Genomic DNA, 19,719 nt, shown 5'->3' with positions numbered 1-19,719 from the left:
ATTGAAAAATGTACGGAAGAAAATCTCGACTGAGAGAAAGCTCTACCAGAACAATAATATGAAATTATTGAAATAGCGTATCAAGACGGCTAGTATAGAAAAAAATTCACTCCTTAATTACAATTGGATGTTTGAAATACAGCAGCGGTAAACTTTAAAATACCAAATATACCTTTAAATAATTATACCCATATAATTATTTATTTATTTCAAATGATTCATCTTTTAATCGTCAATGTACTATCATGTTTATCATACATTTTTACTTATGTTCATTGTTTGTTTCACTTTCAACCATATATTATCTGTCCAATATATAAGTGCAATATTGCATTTTGGACTCTAAATAGAGAAAAAAAGAAAAGCCCACATGGGCAAAACAATCCTTTATTGGTATAAATGGACTAACCAGAAAGTGTCGGAATTGTTTGAAGCTATACTATATTTTCTGAACAAAGAAGCTACGAACTATACCGGAAAAGCAAGATTACAACGCCTAATCGTCTTGGCATTTATTTTTCTTGTTTAACAAACTTAAAGGGGAAGGGATGCATACAACATTCCCAGAATTCCTATTAAAAGAGCTAAAACCATGGTGGATTCCGGCTCAACGTCAACGCCCTTCGGCTCCAACATCACTTGGTGGGAGCCTCGTAACCGTAGGGGTTCTTGCTAGCCCAGTTCCATTGGTCTCGGCACATCTCATCGACCCCGTATTTAGCCCTTCAAACACGACGAAAGATGTTTTCAGACATAGGATTGTGATTCTTGAATAAGTTTGTGAAAATGGCATGACAAATGATTGGAGAACAGTCTTGTCAAGATTTGGTGAGAACCCGGACAGGCAAAACAATGCATGTCTGTTGTTTATGTTCTACTACGTGACTTCATAAAATGAAATGCTAGGTAAATAGTTCAACACTTACTTCCACTTCAACTCCCGTTCGGCTTTGTCTGTTTCAGCATATACGGTCTCAGCATCACCGGGTCGTCGTGCAGCCATCACCAACGGGATTTTCTAAACCAGCAAAATGTAGCTCAAGTTTGTAATAGCACAAGTATTTTAAGGTTATCATATCTAACGTGTTCTTTACTTGATAGCCACAAGTGCTAATGCAACGACAGGTAAGTTTTATTCCAACTACGTATTATGTGATTTCAAGAACTCACCTTTCCAGAAGCTTTCTCGAATGCTGATACCATTTCCAAGACGGATGTACCTTTCCCTGTCCCAAGATTGTACACCTCGCAGCCTGCAGTTTAAACATATCCAATTTAACAGACACGAAATCAAGTTGAGAAAAGAACGGTAGTGAATTATCAAAGGCATAGCTAAGCATACACACACCTCCATTATATGTATTCAGGTTTGAACACTACAGATGGTTTATGTTAAAAAGTGTGCACGGTGCTTGTCATAGTCATCAACTTCTCGACAAGTAAATTAAGCAACGATTTTCTTACAGAGAAGGTCACATGGCAAATATCAACAGTACGCAATAATGCAAACCAATGTGCATCAACTGACGGAAAAAACAGAGAGAAATAGCCGACTTAGAGTTCATACCTACAGAAGGATCAGAGAGCTTGGCCAAAGCAGCAAGATGGCCATCTGCTAAATCCACGACATGGATGTAATCACGTACCTGAAAATAATATATTCAAACACGAGTGGGGTAAAAGCTAAAAGGGTGTAATAAGATTGAACGTATGCTGGAGTAAATTTTCATGCACAATATCTTGCTGTAATTTGGCTTTTTGAGGTAGAAGTTCAACTGAGATTAAATTCGAATGTTAAACAATTGAGAAGTGTTTTAAAACAGACCGCAACTGCTGAAAATTGTGTATGTCAATTCCCACTAGAGCTGACCAAGGTCCTTACCCCTGTTCCATCCTTGGTCCCATAGTCAGATCCAAAAACTGTAAGGGCATTTCGCCTTCCAACAGCTACTTGTTGCACAAACGGCATAAGATTGTTTGGGATTCCTCGAGGATCTTCACCAATATAGCCACTCTGATGTGCACCAACTGGGTTGAAGTACCTCAGCAAAATGATTTTCCACGTTTTGTCGGACTGGTAAAGGTCACGGCACATCTCTTCAATGAAAAGCTGCAAAGTTTCATCGTTAACCGACCTTGCCAATAGCACAACAGTAGCAACTCATGCAAAAGAACAGTAACAAACCATGCAAGATAGAGAGAATGAATGCTAATCCAAACCATGCAGGGCAGAGAGAACAAATGCTAGTCATAGCATTACCTTTGTCCGACCATAAGGATTCGTAGCACCAATGGGAAACTCCTCTGTGCATGGGACCTTTTTCGGCCAACCGTACACAGTAGCCGAGGATGAAAACACGAGCTAAAGTTCAGAATGAAGTAAGGTCAGTTAAGAAAGAGAGTGCAATAGAAAACCAAATAAGTATGGAGCACCAGCAAAAATCAGACTAGTACATTTTTACATCCATGGGCAGCCATAACTTCTAGCAGAACAATTGTACCAACAAGGTTATTGTCATAATACATCAAGGGTTTCTGCACACTTTCTCCAACTGCTTTTAGTCCAGCAAAGTGAATGACAGCGTTGAACCTTAATCGAGTACAACATCGGAAGCAAATGTAAATATCAACAAGTTTAAGTGCCACAGACGGGGAAAATACGTACAAAAACTGTCTTTAATATTATGAACATAAAAGGCATTGTTTCCTCCACTGAGGACCAAGGTGATCCAAATCTCTGTTGACAAAAATAGGTTGTTGGTAGATCCTCAATGTACTATAAGGAAATAACTGAAAAGAAATCCTAGACTTCTATATATTTCAATCTCCGTAACTAAAATAGCTTATAACCAATACAACCTCAGTATATTAGGAGGAGACGATACATGCATACAATGCTTATGCTCTGCTCAGAAACCTTAAGAGTCTAAATTGCAAAAATGGATCATATATAGTTACAAGAAAGGCAGCCGGAAAATAGTTACAACTTACAAGAAAGTTTATCAGACACCATGTCTTAGTTAAAAAGAAACACAAAGCTTAGTTTTCTCTCCGACACAGCATCTTGGAAAAGTAGAAGAAATTTGAAGATAAACAAGGTGAAAAAGTATCAGTCATCCAAATTATCTTGCTTCTTGTCCAGGAAGTTGGGGATATCTAGAGAATATCTGGATATGATCCTTGTGGTCACAACTTTGAGGAAAATAAGTATTTGTCCATGATATTTATATCGAATTTTCACAATAAAGTATTCTTGCCCGATGAAAACTAGAAAATAACTTGCTTTGTGATGGTTAAGAAGAATTAAACAACAATAAGTGTACACAACTTACTTTTGGGAAGCAAAAAGCTTCTCAAGTGCTGGCTTATCGCGGAGATCAATCTGCAATCAACAAAAAATCACAGAAATGAAAATTAAAAAGTATCCTCACTGAAGAACATACAATCTCACAAGGCCTAGTATAGCATGCAACTCTTTAGCAAATGTAACACACAATATCTCACTCTAGTATTAAAGCTTTGCACCTAACAAGAAGTTCATAGATCAAATATCAAAAACCAAGCCAAATGTTTCTGAATATATAAATAACAATAATCAGCACCAGGAAGCAAATCGTGTGAGAAGATAAAAGATTTGCTCCAAGAAAAAGACATGCAGATCATTGAACGAACTCGCCACAAGCATCACATCTTTACAAAACCAATCTCCCAACGTCTAAATCCAAAATCCTCAAGAAACACCATAAATTACACAGATCAAAAACCACCCAAGTCCATCTAAAGATCAAGCCACCAACCCGATAACTCAAAACACCAAAAATTCACACATCCCAGATTGAAAACAACAAAGAAAACTGAAAAATGAAACCTTATGAAAGGTAAGGTTTTTGCCACGTTCACCGGCAAGTTCTTGGACCCTCTTGATGGCAGTTTCGGATGAATTATCCAAATTATCCACCACCACAACCTTGTCTCCGCCCATCAGCAACTGGAGCACAGTGTGGCTCCCGATGTAGCCGGCTCCCCCTGTCACAAGAATAGTCATGGTTGGCACGTATCTGCGTTTCACAAATGTCCAAGAACCGAGTACGAGGAGTAGGGGGTGAGAGGTGATCGAGGACGTCCAGCGTAGAGAAAGCTTGGATCACAGCTTCTGGCCAAATATATACACATGATGAGCATCAAGAAAATAAACGAGTTTAGCTCAAAATCGTTAAGTCGTAAGACTGAGTCATTATTATATTAATAATTCAAATTTAAAAAAATACGTGCGAATGAAATAAATAAATAACAAAATCTATTATAAAAATAAACATAGATCCACACATTTTTTTAATTTATCAAACCTTAATTTTATCAATAAAATAAGAATAAATTACAACAAACTCCCCTCAAGTTTAACATAATTACGAATACACCTTCATTATTTAAAAAAATTACAAATATCCTTTTATGTTTGATGAAATTATATAATTTTTAAATAATGTATGAAATTATCGATTTTGCCCTTACTTCATTTTTAAAAAAATTATAAAAAATCAGACAGAATAAAGAAAAAAATTATAAAAATTTATCCAAATAGTTCATTAAAAAATCATAAAATGAAATAAAATTATAGTTCTTAATCCACAAGAACATTTTGGTCAGTTCACGACAAAAAGTGAATTGAAAACCTAAAGAACAGAGCTACTTGTTAAATGACCATTAAAATTAGAAAGGTATTGATAATTTTTAAAATAATAAAAAAATATTTATAATTATGTCAAATTTAACTGAAAATAATTGTTAGTTTACCCTAAAACAAAATGTGGTTGGCCGATATTCCAAAGTTGGTCCATTGTCTTTTTGTTTCTTATCCTTTAAAATTTGAAAGGTGGAATCCCTTTATTTTTGTTTTGTTTTTCTTCACATGGGATCGGTTCTTTTCGTTTTCATCAAATTGTGTATTGGACCGACGTCTTAGTCTTTGCTTTATAACTTTTTCTTTCTTTTACAAAAATGGAAAGCCCACATAAAAATAAAAAGGCTAAATACTGTATTTGGTCCTTTAAATTTTTATTTAAAATTTTTTTAGTCTCTTAAATTTATTTCTTGATTTTTAGCATCCTTAAATTTTAGTTTTTGTTTCAATTTTGTCCCTCTGACTATTTTTCGACAAAAATGTGGCTGGCTTTTGATTTTTTGGAGGGTAAAATGATTAGTGAGTTTGATTTTATCACTTTAATCCCTTAAGTTAGTAAAATTATTAAATTAATTATTTTCTACACGAAAAAATAAGTTTTTTAGATCTTATACTGAAATTCCAAATTTACCCCTACCCTTCAATTCACTCAGCCAAACCAAGTGCATGTTAATCTCAAATTACGGGTAAAAACCAATGATGTCTTAACTTAATTATTAAAGTTATGGTTTTATAAACAAATTTGAGGTCATAAATTTGAAGGTTGTATATATTGCTAACTCATGTTGTTTCACTTTATCAAAGTTTATTGTAATTTATTTTAGAATTAATTACACTTAAACTCTCTCTAAAAATACAAAATTATATTTTTTTCTCAAAGAAGATTTCAAATTACACTTACACCCCTCTCGAAAATTCTCCATCTACATCCGATCCCCTTTGAATAGGGGTTGAATGAAATTATTACATGCAGACGTTAAATAAGTGATAAAATAGAAATTTTATGTAATTTTCTTTTGCAAACGTCGGTACCTTTTGTGCAAATCCAAACGACAGAAAGTCAGGTGTAAACTGTGATTTTTAGATGGGATCTAAGTGCAATTATAAAATTTTTTAGGAAAAAAAGTATAATATTGTATTCTCAGAAGGGGTATAAATATAATCAATCCTTTATTTTTAATTATATTAATATTTTAATTGAATTGATGTAATACCCAATATGATACTGATGTACTTGTACAATAATCCCTAAAAAGAAAAAGAAAAAAAGTGTGGGGGGTAAAAAAGGCTATATATCCCCAGCAAAGGATTTATTCGCAAAGTCTCTCTCACCAGTCACCACCCCTTTATTCTTATCTTCCATCAGTTTCTACAGAATAATAATATTTTCACTTTTTTCCTCCCTTTTAGATTCAAATATTTTTACTAAATATTCGAATTTAATTATCCACACTTTTCATTATTATTTATTGAGAAAAATAAAAAATTATTATGTTTATAATAGCCTTGTCAATGGATAGAGTAAGACCCTATTCAAGCCCAAACTCAAGAGGACCCAAAAAATTATTTTATATCAACACCCTACCCATTCCATTAAACCCAACTCAATATCCATGGATCTCTAAACCCGACCAAGTTCCAATTTTTGAATAAGGTCAAACCTAGACCCTTTTTTTTTCTTTTTCTTTTGATTTTTTTTTTTTGCAAATCATGCTAATTAATTTAAATTTCTTTCTTTTTATTTTTATTTTGTTTCATAGTTTATCAATAAATTTAAAATTATTGAGACCAATTCACAAATAACTATTTTTTGATATAATTTTTTAAATATTATATCTTTTATTATACCATGTACAAAATAATTCTATGAAAATATCAAATCTATATTTAATAGCAATAAAATTTAATATTACAAAACTTTCAAATTTAATTTTATTACTTCAGGTTTTCAAACAAACAATATTGCCTATGAAGATATTGAAAATTATACCCAACATGATAATATAGTTATATAATTAATTATTTATTATTTACAAATTGTACATGGTTAACGAATTAAACAATAAATAATGTTATAGTGTCTTAAATTTTTTAGATTTGTTCACTTGAATGTAGATCGTAGAGATATTCCATTCAGTCAACGAAACGAACCAAAAATTTGGTTAACTGAAATTTCGATACGCCGAAATGGCGAACTGATTACCAAATAAAATATTCGATTTGGTTTAGTAAAAATTGAACTTATTTCGGTCCAGTTCGATTTTTGTACCAAATTAACCAAAAATAATAAAAAATATATAATATTAATTTATTTGTTATAAATTATTGATAATTAAGTATGTAATAACTATAAAATTATTATTTTATTATAAATACTTATATTAAGATGTTTAATATTTGTATATTTTTTAATTATATTTGAATTATATTTATATATATGTGTGTGTTTTTTAAATTCAATATTCAGTTTGGTTCTGTTCACTTGCATAAAAAATTGAAATCAAATCGAACAATCAAAATCTAAAAAAAATAACCAAAAATAAAAATTCTTTTCAATTATCGGTTGATCGAAAATTGCACACTCTTAGTAGATCGATTGATAAATCATAATAAATTGAATTGGAAGAAAATGACATTTTTTTGTCAAAATTGGGTACATAGACCCATGTGTATCGATAGGTAGAGAATCAATCTATATTTTTTTAATGAGTTTGGGTCTGAATTTGGGCCTGAGTTAAGAATATTCATAGGATCTGAGTTTGGGTCTGAATCTCTAAATTATATTATGAATTTAAGTAGAATCTTATCCTACCCATTGACATTCTTAATCATAACAAACATAAATAATAATAAGCTCCATTTGGTTAGAGCAACCGCAATCGTGGTCGGACTGTCAGTTCATTTCGTGAGCATGGTGATGGCCCACACCCTTTTCAGCCAACTCACTAACTTCACCTGCATTTGATTCTTGTTTTTAAGTATAAATCGCATGTGAAAATATCAAATAATAACATTTGAACTATATCAACAGTGGAATTTACGTTATGATAACTTAGCATTGATCGTACTGTTTGATCATTACGTATGAAAATCTTGAATTTGGTATCAGTACCAAGATGGACATTGTTCATACTGTTTGATATTTACGTACAAAAATCTTGAATTTGGTCACTACCAAGATGGACGGCTCGCGTCACCTACTCCGAACTGTAGGCAAAAACTTTGTACTTGTGGTTTTGCCGGTGTGGGCAAAAATACCGTAGCAAGAAGCCAACTTTGTTGTAGTAGAGTATAAAGAAGTTCTGAATTTACCCATTACACACTTGATTACACGACAAAATGAATTCATGTAGTCGTCGTTTTCTTTACAAATTAGAGATGAATGTAAGCATGCAGACTAACCGTAGAACGGGGCAAAAGCATTTCCATCCCCGAAACGGTAAGTTACTGTGAAACCTTTGGTTTGAGAAGACTGTGTGTGTGTTGTGTGATGCTGTTGAGCGCCGTGATTAGATTGATGTTGGATGTTGTTTTTCACAAGCAAGCAGCAGTGGACTTCAGCGGTACCAGAGGGATCCTCTTCTTCCACAAGAGGCAATAACTTGTAACGGATAGTGTGTGAGATTCTGTATGAAAACGGAAATGCCTTGCCCCAATTTCTTTGCCAACTATCTGTTGAAAACCTGCTCAGTGGGAATAGTCTCAGAACTAAGAAGCCTTTCAGCTTCGTCGTTTGCCTCAGCTTGCATTCTCCATTTCTGCAATAATGGATTAACTATCACATAACAAATAATATACCAGAACAATTGGCCTTTTCCGTTTATCCAGGCAGACATTTTTTCCATTTCTTTTCCCTTGGGGGGGGGGGGGGGTTGCAATTTCTCTTGTTGAATCAAGTGAAATAGATAACAGCATACCTCTTCAAGATTCTCACTTTCCATGATTTGCTCTATCTGCTCAGCAGTATTTTCCTGCATGGAGGATAACCAAGGTGGAATATAAAATCTCAGCCAGATCAAGCATGACAGGAGCCAGAATTTCTCATGTCTCGACACCAGATCAAAGCAGATGGCACATACCACATTACCGACTGCTTCAGCAGCAGCAACATCCAACTCCAGTTCTACCTCAATTTCAATCATTGAAGAAATCTGAAAATTGTGAAGCATAATTATACTTTATTCATGAGATGATGTTCAAACAAAATTTCATGTGAGCATCATTCTTATTTAGATTTCATGCTTTTTGCCTTGATAACATACTCTAGCATAGCTTTCAATCAGTTCAACCCGATTTTTGAGGGAATTCTCCAATCCTTCCCGTACCCTTTTGACTCTACTTCTTCTAGCACTAAAACCAAAAGTATAAGGTCAGTTAAGAAGTGAACAACAAAGAAACTCTGCTCTATCCCATCACATGATTGTCAAAGTTGAGAAATATCAAACAGGTAATTGGAAAGGTGCAGAGTTCCTACCGGTAAGAAGGTTCTCCGACAGCATAGATTTTGTTCTCTAACTGGCACATGCGAGCAAGCATCCAAACCTGTAGAAGAAGAAATTCACTATTGTGAAGCAGTAAGGGATGAACTTTCAATATTTTAAGCATCATTAACAGATTGCCATTGAAAGTTAACCACCCAGTTGTGCATATTATTAAAAGGAATATATGTCATGAAATAAGGAAACAGACTCAAAAAATCTGAATTTCTAACAAGAAAGAAATTGTACAATACGATTATTTTAGCTAAACTGGAATTAGTTATTTGTAGGGACTAGGAAGGGTTAAGGAAGTGTTTGATAGATCAAACATGAGTTCTTAAATGATGATTCTCTTATAAGTTCCATAATTCTGCAATTAATTGCTACAAATTTCATAAACATTGCAAACTGGCAGCTGAGCGGAAGATGGAACGATAAAAGTTGCTTTGATATATACGGTTATGTATCCAATTAATTAAAATATTTATAATAAAAATTCTGTTCTACACTGAATAGCCAATAAATTCATTCCTTTTCCATGTAGTACCTCAGTTTCAGCAGCCTTCTTCAACTCCTTGATGCGAGTCTGAAGTACATCATACTGAGACAACAGCTGCTGCCTTATGGATGTTATATCCACTAATCTCTGAGGAAGCTGGTTATAGCAGAGAAAACAAGAAATCATGTCGGTAGTAAATACCTTTAAGTTATCCACCACAGTTAGCAGACACTAAATTATAGGCTTGAAATACTGTGAGATAAATTCACATTTATCACTTCTCCAGGTCATATCCCGGGATTAAATAATTGATCCTTCAAACAGGAATTCCTAGAAAATTAGGTCAAGTTTGCACGGACTATCTTCTGATGCTAGCTGCTAGGCTCAATATTTTAGGCTCTCATGCACAACTTGAGTAAAGTTTCATGGGAAAGGATTATTACTTGAGGATAATCATACTACCCGAGGAACAAAACATCTCTTATACCAGATAAGTTCTGAGGAAAGGTAAAGATACAGTGAACACTAGTTTAGCAAAGAGACCTGCCTTGTTAAGCTGAGGAAGAATGAGACTGTTAAAAGTTACACCCACAACAAGTGAAGAAACTGCAGCCGCTGCAATTAATTGAGGCAAGCTAGGGTCGAAAAATCCAGAGGCAGCATCGCCAGTGGCAAACACCGCAAGAACAGGAAGTAAGGTAGATAGGTTCAGCATGGATTTTCCTACATCTTTAGAGGGCGCTCTTAGCAATCGAGATTCTCGGCCATCCCTATGATTTGTCAGGCACATGGGTTCCCCGGGGTAGAAATTGGGAACTCTTGGACTCAACTTTAAAGGACCAACCTCTCTGTAGGCACCCAATGGAGCAGCTACAGCAACAGTCACCCTTTCTCCCTCCTGGGCAGGGAGATCAACAGTTTCAGTGGCAAACCTGTGAGTTCTCGCCACACCAGATGGGGTCTCCACCTACAGAGAGCAAGAGTAATTTATCTAATGAAGCTTCCCAAAGCATAAAAGGAAACAATAATGAATGAGTAGTGCAGGTTTTCAAATAGAAATATAAAAGGTAAAGGAAATGATAATGATAAAACTGTAGACTTTCAGATAGGAATTTAAATTTAAAGGAGAGACAGTTAGAGGAAAATTTCAGTTCACAAGTGGAATTTAAAAACTGGACAAATGGTGACATTGATACAGCCCCACAAATCATAAAAAACACAAAAAGACTAAATGTACACAGACATCACAAATATAGATAAAGTACAATTCGAAACATGAAAAGGGTATCTAGGCATATGTACCACAATAGAGTGAACGGCAGCTGGAATATTTTGCTTCACTATTTGCAAGAATTGTAATCCTCGCTTCCACGCAGGAACATCCATGCTGCGTTCGGCAGGAGGAGATCCTTAGAACAAGTGAATATCCAGGATCAATTACATTTATACTCTTCTATTATCAACTAAAGCAAAAAAATAATTAGAACACTTCTGTCGATGCTGAAGATGGCTTTGATGATCTTGGACATGTTTGACATTGAATATTAAAGATCCTTCTCAGTCAGACCAGTTACAAGCATATATTATAACAAACTGCATAGAAAGCTGGAAGAATACAAATTGAGATGAAAATAACCTACCTAATTTCTTCAGATTCTATCGTAAGGATGTTGCCTGAAACCAGTTCATACTGGTAGCGGCACTTTGAGCATGACACAAGCTGCAAATTGCAGTGCCTATATCAGTAACTAAAATGAAAACAAACAACCACAGTGTGCCAAAGACAAATCCACAAACAATGTACTGAAGAGCAGAGGCACAGCATAATTTTTTTTCCGATAATTGACCATCGCAATACTATGTTTTCATAATAGAACAGTTTCTGCAAATATATGGAAACACTTTTACCTACAATTCCTGAAATCTAAAGATCAAAGATGCTTCATTTATCCACCTTACAGACAAGTATAAATAAAGAGTTAATAGAGGAGGACTTAGACACATAGAATAGTATTTCATTCTGGACAGTTCAGATACTTTAAAGATTATGTGCCAAACTATTAGATGATTGAGCGACTGAATACCAGGGGACTGAATGCATATACCTGAATACCTTGCTGTGGTTGAGCGACTGCAATTGCAATCATACAACTTGGGCATCTCACAACCTTACCAAAGGGAACCTGGAATTTAGGCATAAACATGAACACAATCACCTCACTTCCCCACAAGAAATAGCTTAATCCAAAAAGGATTCTACAAATATAAAAAAGGCAATTTCCCATGAACTGCCACCCCCCAGAGGATAGCAGTCAGGAAAACAATTTCTCAAGATCTCTTTTTCTCAGAGTTTGCAGAATGATCAACCATGTCGAAGTTCTCCAATTCAAGGATTCAGACATGATACATGCGCAAATATTTGTCTTAAAATCATTAGATTAGCTAGCAAGATGAAATTGCACATCCATACAAACATGAAAAAAGGAACAGAAAATGTTGTTCAACAACAAAGATCACAATGTACAAAAGAATTTTATTGAATGATACGAGAATGTGTGAGACCTAGATCTCATTTCAAAAGCAATTACTAGCTCCAAGCCTTCAATCCTGTGGCCTCTATGTGCCATCAGATAAAAGGCTTGATTTGTAACAGAAAAACAATAAGTGATTCAAGCCTCAATAATTTTCAGCGGTTGTACAATTTGAGATAAGTGAGAAACCTACAATGCAATGTTAACCATACACATTGGGGTTGACTAGATCATGTAGAAGAATACCTCTTCACCAGGAGACACTCCCACTCGGCAAACACAGTCAATCATTCTAAGGGCATCTGAAATCCTTAGTGATGCTGCGAGACCCTTGACTAATAATGTATAAGTATGTACATCTGGCCTTGACCACTTCCATCTCTCAACCAACTTAGTATCGTCAACCCAACCTGAGCCTTAAGTGAAAGTTCCAATCCCAAATGGCAACAAAACAGGAAAATGAAAAAACAGTAGATTCTAGTAATAAAATATTTAAGTTGATAATAAAATGACAGAAATTACAAACAAGGATAAAGAAACTTCTTTAGCATTACACGTAGAGTCAACCATACGTAAACAAAATTCATCACTTCCTACAGTATATTTTAACTTCTCGTCTATGTGTTCTATGTTGAATTAACCATAGTTTGTGTACCAGAATCGAAGCTCGACCGCATGGCGGAGAACACAGATAGCGCCAAGTCAGCATTGCCACGGTCAAGCGCCGCTGAGATAATCAAACGACAATCAGAAACACTGACAACTCCGCGACTTGTGCGTCGCTCCTCAGCAATCAAAAGCAACACCTCCGCGGCATCTGTGGCGGCAGAAACCCGTCCCAAAAGTTGATCATCGAAAAGCTCAGAACGCGGCTTCCCTTGGTCAGAAGACGCGGAGGAAGAGACCTCACTGTTGGCTGCGGCAGTGAAATTCTTGGAAATAGGAAAGCCGGAAAAGGAAGAGGGATGGATAGTCTTGGCGGGAAGAAGGAAGCAGCAGAGATTGTGCTTGGAAGGGTAGTAACTGGGGAGAGGGAGTAAAGGGTAGGAGCAAAAGCAGGATTGAAGATTCATCAGTATTATTTGAAGATGGTGGGATTTAGAGTGAGGAAGAGAAAGTGTTGAAGAGAATTATTACAGGGTTGGAGATGAGGAATGAGAGGTTGTGAGGAGAGGGAATGACGAATGAGTGTATGATGAATCAATCAATGGAGAAATTGAAAAGAGGGGGCAAAAGGTAGCAAAATGGAGGTGCGGGGAATCGAACCCCGTGCCTCTCGCATGCGAAGCGAGCGCTCTACCATATGAGCTACACCCCCTCTTGTTAAATTATTAATAAGTCAATTCAAATATAATGATATTTGTACTATCATTTTGTCATCTCATCCATTTATATTTAACTAATAAAGAGACTTATTCATTAAATATAAACAAATTTCAATAAATATTGAATATAATTTCTCAAATCACATTAAATTTATAAATAATTACATCAAACCTCAACCCAAACCATTATAATATATTCTTATTTAAAATGTGGTGTGCCGGTCCATTACTTGCAGAATTTAAAAATAACTTGGTCGACCGGCCTATTGACTTTGTGATCTATCTGCAGAGAGGAATCTTGATTCCTTTCCCAGAATGACATTTTGACATACAATGTTTGGATAAGGTTAGTTTCACCACTGACCATATTGATGGGTTTGGTTGGGGGGGAGGGGGGGTGGGCGGCGGCTAACTGGAGATGCATAAAAATGTCCTTTCTTCATTTATAAGCCATAAGCTCCAACATTCATTCCCGTATAATTTAACCGCGCCACCAGGGCTGCAACGGGTAACCAGCGCACATCACCAAACTGAAAATTCTTCTTTTTAACCAAACATTACAAATCAAAATATTACTGTATCTGCCAACAGATATGTACCACTCGGAGCTAACAAGTTTTGGGACATTAATTCATATTTGCTACAAGTTCGACACCTGCTGGCAACGAATTACAAATACATCAAAAGTTGCACCAAGTACAGACTTCGATCCAAACTGATGTGCTGACAAATAAACGTAACAAAACTGATCACACAGCAAAAGGAATTTTACTCCTTAGACCATAAGAAAATGCTATACAACTACAACTTAACAAAGTCGATGTTATCGGCGAGAGAACGGACAATATCATTAAATATTGCATTTTAAGCTGCAGTGTCTGAGGGGGGCTCCTATTTAAAAAAACCTCACGCGGAAAATAAAAACATTTTTCCATGTCTGACCAAAGAGGCATAGCACATCAGTTGGGAACGCGATTTCTTGCCCATGGCACTCTAGGCTGGCCACCTCCATTTCTTCTTGTTCCATTGGTCTGTTGAGACAACACCCTCATTCTCTGCTCCTTCATGTTGGCAAAAAGTGAGTCCAAGGTTTGAGGCTTCTGCTTGGGTGCTGCTGCATTGGCTTGTTGCGGTTGTTTCTGCACATTAACAATGGCACAATCAAATGAAATCCACATCACAACCATAAATAATACATCAAAAAGAGAAGACTCCAGTTAGGTCCAATTAGCATTCAGCTCGTACAAACTGACATAGAGGCAAACATAGTATTGGCACAACTCATGCCCAAGTCGAGACATTCCTAAACCAACATCCTTGAAGCAAGAATTTCATATATCCTGAAAGCTCACAACAATCACTATCCTTGCCCAACAATCATTCGGCAGGTAGGAAGAGAATAAAATGCAAGATGTAGGTCTTCTGAATGTTACAAATGATGACTGGCAATCATACGATATGCAAAGTTAACCAACGACTAAGAAATAAACAATCTCTAACTAACACCAATACTGGGCATTGAAAACCAGAAATAATACCTTAACAGCAAATCCACCTCCATTTGCAGCAACCTTTTGCACAGTTGACGACCCAGCCCTGCACCAATAGCAAACAAAAATTGGAGGTCTGTATAACCATGGCACTTGAAATAATACTGACCAGGAAATTGAAGGCATCCACATTTGGAAGACTGATACTGTTTTGGCTCAAATACAACCACCACCAAGTTGCAATGTGGAATGCTCACCATTCTCTTTTTATTTTATTTTGCAGTCCGTAACCAACATCGTAAAACAAACCATACCAGGATCAATAGTGAATCGAAACATCTTTTAGTTCAATTATAAAGTTGCATTCCAATCAACACCTAGACAAACATGTTCCATTAAGATGAAAGAAACATGCTGCCTCTTCCCTAGAACAGTCTGAGATGCATAACTCGACGGAACTACTTCAATCTGACAAGTAAATGGAACCCCAAGACACACCGATCCTTTAACAGCCTTCTGAATAAATAACTTTCCTAATCACATGGCTCCGCTACGGAAAAAATCAAGACTACATGTGCTCTTCAGGCTAGAGCAAAGTCACCAAATAAATTGGCAGTTCATATTCACCCTCTCCAATTCACCAACTTGTGCAGAAGTTCCAAAGTTCAAAAGGCTCTAGAGAAGAATCACATTTGAACCAAAACAACCACATCAAACACCACATCACGTCCAGGAACAGCAATTGGATACTCAAATTATCCACATATGACCACATGGAAAACATAGGATAGCAGAAGCGCACAGAAATCTAGAAAACTATTTGATTGAGATGTTGAAAATGGACAGCTCGCTCTAGGTTCCATGAAACACTAAGCACTGAAGGCAGGCAGCATTCTATGTATCCTCTTAATTCTTTCTTCGTAATTGCAGAAGGTCGTCTACAGGTAAATTGCACAAGAGACAGAAACCTTCAAAGTTACTGATTCCAGAATATCATCCAAGAGTTCCTACACCTTCAGGCAACGCAATTTTTCAAGAACAATGCAACCAATACAGATCCCAGTTAACACTTTATAACCTCAAAAAAGATGCAGCACTTGGAGCGAAAAACCAAATAGATGCACCACCACAAACAGTACAAACAAGTCATGACCATCTCTGTCGACAAATAAACTTCCATGCAATTTAAGCTGGACTTATCCAACAGCAAAGGCATTCTCTTTGGCCTCAACAGGAAACCAAATTTTAACTTGAAACTTCCTACATCCATCGATTGCAAACCAACTTCCAGGAGGAGGAATACTAGGGCTTGAAGATCATCCTTGTCACATCAACATGAAGTCTCAGAAGCACCCAACTAAATGCAGTGAATAACCGTATGCTTTTGAAAATAGACAAGCAGAGGCACATGCCAAATTCAACAAAGACCACAAATTACCTGCACCAACCAAAACATCTTAGTTCCGCTACCATAGCCTCCAAGCAGGCTACTAATTACCAACTATTTCTTCACTTTCAGCAAACATCATTATGTCCAGTGAAACAATCGTAATGGCCGGAACAAGCAAAGAAGTACCTTGGTTTATTCACTTTGAATGGCCTGCTTCGGTTAAAAGCTCTGTTGCGAATTGGAGCAACAGCAGCCTTACGAGCAGCCTCGGCTGCCAGAGGGAACTGATTTCCCTGAAAATTTGACCTCCTTCGAGCAAGAGCTCCCTGCCAGAAGACAACAAAGGATCATACCAGAGACACAAGATGAGAAGCATCCTATAACATACTGACAGACAGACAAAGAGTGGATAAACACAGATACAAAAGACGGACTGGACTTCAAAGTTCCATAACATACCTGTCTAAGAGATGATCTTGTATCCATAAACCTTCGGGCTTTTGAAAATTTATCTTGAGCAGCATTGTTAACAAATTTCTGACCCCGATTCTGCACAGATCAATTTGAAACAGTTAAATTAGATGTTATGGGTATCAAGTAAGCAAGCAAACAAGAACTTGGAATCTTACTGAGACGCGTTGGTTCTTAGGCTTGGTGGCATTAGTCTTTGACATTTTAATGATGTCATCTGCATGAAAATTGGAAGAAAAACAAGAAATTAGTAAAAACAAGCATTGGTACTGTGAATCAAAATCGAGGATTTCTCATGGGCAAACCTAATGTCATGTCCATTTTCTTCTCAGTGAGAGCAATTGCTTCAGTAGTCAGAGGTTTAGCTGCCATCTGGAAAACAGTCCAGCACAGATCTCTTAAACCAAATTTTGACACCAAAAAATAAATGGTATACAAATAGAGAGTTGCGACAGGAGGAGGAGGTAACAGTTATAATTTTATTTATTTATTATTTATTTTGTTTTAACACTAACAGCAATATCTTTTTGTTATAAGACATATATATTGCAATCATGAGTATTCGTCTCAACTAATGAAATTCTTTTGATAACACCGCTTCCAATTGACTGGCAACAGTACAATCCGAAGCAGGCATGTGTTCCAGGCAAGCAACACAAAACACAGATATATCGATTCAACAACTGAGTCTTGAGAAGACTAGAGCAATATCAAACTGGTCTTTTCAAGAAAACAATTGCATCAACCAGATGCAATGCAACCAATAAACCACAATTCCTTTGACTAATGAGACAAAGCAATACTCACAATTATTTTAAATACTAAAAATGGGAGGAAGAAAAGAATATCACGCAAGAAAAACATCAAAAACACCATACCTTCTGCTAAACACAGAAACGATAACTGTGAATCATCTTCTTTTTCTTCTACTTATAGTAGTAGGAGAAGGAGAAAAACACAGACAACCATGGAAAATAAATTCAAACACTACATAGAAAATAAATATATATATATATATATATATATCGTCTTAAAACACAAAAACTATCCCCCCACCCACCCACCCCCCAACCCCCCGCGGAGTACAGCCCTCACAAACATCATAGAATCGCAATTCCAGAAACTAGGGCTGAAGAAAATTACTACACATCCTACTACAACTCAAGAATTAAGAGAACCTGAATCCCCGCTCCGCCCCGGCTCGAATACGAAATTACACATATAACTCGTAGATAGGCCATTACTGAGGAAACAACCACGCTACGAATTCCTACGACCAACACAGTATCCAACAGGCCCGAAAAGGATAGGCGAAAAAGAGAAAAAAAGAACATTACCTGTATATCAAAGATGCTTTAGAACTCCCGACAGAAAAGCTAGGGTTAGGGTTTGAAGAGAGCAAATCAGGAGAAGATTAGAGAGAAAGAGCTCTCAGAGCAAAAACCAAGAGAAAAAGGCGGTGATGCAAATTGTGAGGTAAACGCTGAGTTATATACAATGTTTAGCGGACTTGTGGCCTCCAATGATATAAAGAAGTCGCATTAAAGATGGTGCGATTTTCTGTTGGTTTGAGATAAGCGGTGAGCTCCGAGGCTTGCCCACCAAGAAAGTTGATTATATTCCATCATCCATTTATTTATGGGATTATTAACCTTTCATTAGATTTTTCATAATTATAAATATTTTTTTATATTATAAAAACTATAAATACCTCTTTAAAATTAATAATGTCTAAAAAATACCTTCTCTTATGGATTGTCCCGAATAATGACTTTATAAAGATTGGACATTCATAATTTTTTAAATAATAAAAAACTATTTATAATTATAGCAAATTTAAGAGATCACATTTACTAATTTCATTGATATCCTATCTTTTGAAACTTTAGGAACCCCGATATCATGATATTAATGATGGGCCAGTAATAAAAAATATTGGATGTAATAAGAATTTAAAAGAAAAAACATTTGATCCCAATAATAGTTCAAATATCCTTGATGCATCATATCATTTAAATTCAAAAACAATTAAAGGCGTATTTTATGTTTCATTCAAGTAGATCTGAATATAATGAAAAATATTTTAAAAAATGCTCTTCCATATCTCCCTAATTCTTTCGTTGATTCTATTTATAGTGTAACATATAAATTTTAGATGATTTTAATTATTCAATTAGTGACACATAACTATACGATATTTGATCCAGAGGAAATACGTACATCTTAATATCAACTTGGTCGCGTAGAAATCGAGCTTTATTTGATTCCTGGTATTCAAAACTTTTCCTTTTGAAAACCCAACAGATAATTACAAAAAACAATCTACGGCCAAAAAGAAAAAAGGTTAAATTACTATTATGCCTCCCAATCTTTGATATAATTATAAATATCTCCCCGTTATTGAAAATTACGGGAATAAAGCAAATTCAAAGAGCATTATATGACCATCCTTCAAACATGGATCATATGTGAAATATCAACTTGCCAAAAGAATTGAATAACCATGAGTTCCTCCCCATACAGGGGACTCTAGTATCTAGCCAACTTCCTCTCTATGATCATAAAACAGGAAACTTACCAATTATCCCTCTGTTGTTGATGGTAGAACCCAGAATAGTTCCCATATCCAGTCTTGAAGAGAGAGAGAGAGAGATAAGCTGCCAGAAGTTCTTTATTTGAAGTGGTATAAACTATAATGATACTAGTTCTCTCTCTCTCTCTCTCTCTCTCTCTCTCTCTCTAAGAAACCATAATTAACAGGAAAGGTAATGTACAGAGGGGAGACAACTTCAACGGGGATCAATCTTGCAGAATGAATCCAGAGATTTTCACCTTATACAAAGTAGAGTCAGAG

The 19,719-nt window shown here is 35.8% G+C and overlaps 3 protein-coding genes and 1 non-coding gene across 5 annotated transcripts; all 4 read right to left on the bottom strand.

The window, feature by feature from the left end:
• Positions 1-347: 347 nt before the first annotated feature.
• On the bottom strand, positions 348-4,151 carry LOC105179153 (UDP-glucose 4-epimerase GEPI48). Its single transcript, XM_011102754.3, has 9 exons — positions 3,869-4,151; positions 3,333-3,382; positions 2,455-2,590; positions 2,261-2,362; positions 1,883-2,110; positions 1,568-1,646; positions 1,171-1,253; positions 927-1,018; positions 348-723 (listed from the first exon to the last, which is right to left on the bottom strand). The coding sequence occupies exons 1-9, from the start codon at positions 4,043-4,045 to the stop codon at positions 636-638; spliced, it is 1,035 nt and encodes a 344-aa protein (XP_011101056.1). The 5' UTR covers positions 4,046-4,151; the 3' UTR covers positions 348-635.
• A 3,790-nt stretch (positions 4,152-7,941) lies between these two features.
• LOC105179152 (Pentatricopeptide repeat (PPR) superfamily protein) lies at positions 7,942-13,386 on the bottom strand. Of its 2 annotated transcripts, none has more exons than XM_011102752.3 (12): positions 12,845-13,386; positions 12,436-12,605; positions 11,764-11,841; positions 11,299-11,378; positions 10,961-11,045; positions 10,206-10,625; positions 9,707-9,814; positions 9,156-9,223; positions 8,944-9,031; positions 8,761-8,832; positions 8,599-8,652; positions 7,942-8,439 (listed from the first exon to the last, which is right to left on the bottom strand). In XM_011102752.3, the coding sequence occupies exons 1-12, from the start codon at positions 13,260-13,262 to the stop codon at positions 8,350-8,352; spliced, it is 1,731 nt and encodes a 576-aa protein (XP_011101054.1). In that variant the 5' UTR covers positions 13,263-13,386; the 3' UTR covers positions 7,942-8,349. The 2 variants fall into 2 exon arrangements, with proteins under 2 accessions (XP_011101054.1, XP_011101055.1); XM_011102753.3 differs by having other exon boundaries at positions 12,436-12,599.
• A 48-nt stretch (positions 13,387-13,434) lies between these two features.
• TRNAA-CGC (transfer RNA alanine (anticodon CGC)) lies at positions 13,435-13,507 on the bottom strand. Its single transcript has one exon. It is a non-coding gene; the product is annotated as a tRNA-Ala (tRNA).
• Positions 13,508-14,260: 753 nt separating this feature from the next.
• On the bottom strand, positions 14,261-18,363 carry LOC105179151 (uncharacterized). Its single transcript, XM_011102751.3, has 7 exons — positions 18,203-18,363; positions 17,171-17,237; positions 17,024-17,082; positions 16,854-16,943; positions 16,581-16,720; positions 15,053-15,110; positions 14,261-14,653 (listed from the first exon to the last, which is right to left on the bottom strand). The coding sequence occupies exons 2-7, from the start codon at positions 17,235-17,237 to the stop codon at positions 14,474-14,476; spliced, it is 594 nt and encodes a 197-aa protein (XP_011101053.1). The 5' UTR covers positions 18,203-18,363; the 3' UTR covers positions 14,261-14,473.
• Between the last annotated feature and the right edge of the window lie 1,356 nt (positions 18,364-19,719).

Source organism: Sesamum indicum, linkage group LG6 (genome assembly GCF_026168435.1).
Source record: "Sesamum indicum cultivar Baizhima isolate 11 linkage group LG6, ASM2616843v1, whole genome shotgun sequence".
NCBI classification, from domain to species: Eukaryota; Viridiplantae; Streptophyta; class Magnoliopsida; order Lamiales; family Pedaliaceae; genus Sesamum; species Sesamum indicum.
The sequence above is the reverse complement of the archived record's forward strand: the minus strand, read 5'-3'. Positions and strand labels throughout refer to the sequence as shown.

Excerpts from the sequence above, each read along its gene's own strand:
- LOC105179151 (XM_011102751.3), bottom strand. The coding sequence starts at position 17,237 with ATGGCAGCTAAACCTCTGACTACTGAAGCAATTGCTCTCACTGAGAAG. Across the intron at positions 16,721-16,853 it reads CAAGATCATCTCTTAGACAG|GGAGCTCTTGCTCGAAGGAG; the intron begins GTATGTTATGGA and ends GTCTTCTGGCAG. Across the intron at positions 14,654-15,052 it reads GAGGTGGATTTGCTGTTAAG|AAACAACCGCAACAAGCCAA; the intron begins GTATTATTTCTG and ends GTTAATGTGCAG.
- LOC105179152 (XM_011102752.3), bottom strand. The coding sequence starts at position 13,262 with ATGAATCTTCAATCCTGCTTTTGCTCCTACCCTTTACTCCCTCTCCCC. Across the intron at positions 11,379-11,763 it reads AACCACAGCAAGGTATTCAG|CTTGTGTCATGCTCAAAGTG; the intron begins GTATATGCATTC and ends TGCAATTTGCAG. Across the intron at positions 11,046-11,298 it reads ATAGAATCTGAAGAAATTAG|CATGGATGTTCCTGCGTGGA; the intron begins GTAGGTTATTTT and ends TGCCGAACGCAG.
- LOC105179153 (XM_011102754.3), bottom strand. The coding sequence starts at position 4,045 with ATGACTATTCTTGTGACAGGGGGAGCCGGCTACATCGGGAGCCACACT. Across the intron at positions 1,647-1,882 it reads GGACCAAGGATGGAACAGGG|GTACGTGATTACATCCATGT; the intron begins GTAAGGACCTTG and ends TATTATTTTCAG. Across the intron at positions 1,019-1,170 it reads TCGAGAAAGCTTCTGGAAAG|AAAATCCCGTTGGTGATGGC; the intron begins GTGAGTTCTTGA and ends TTGCTGGTTTAG.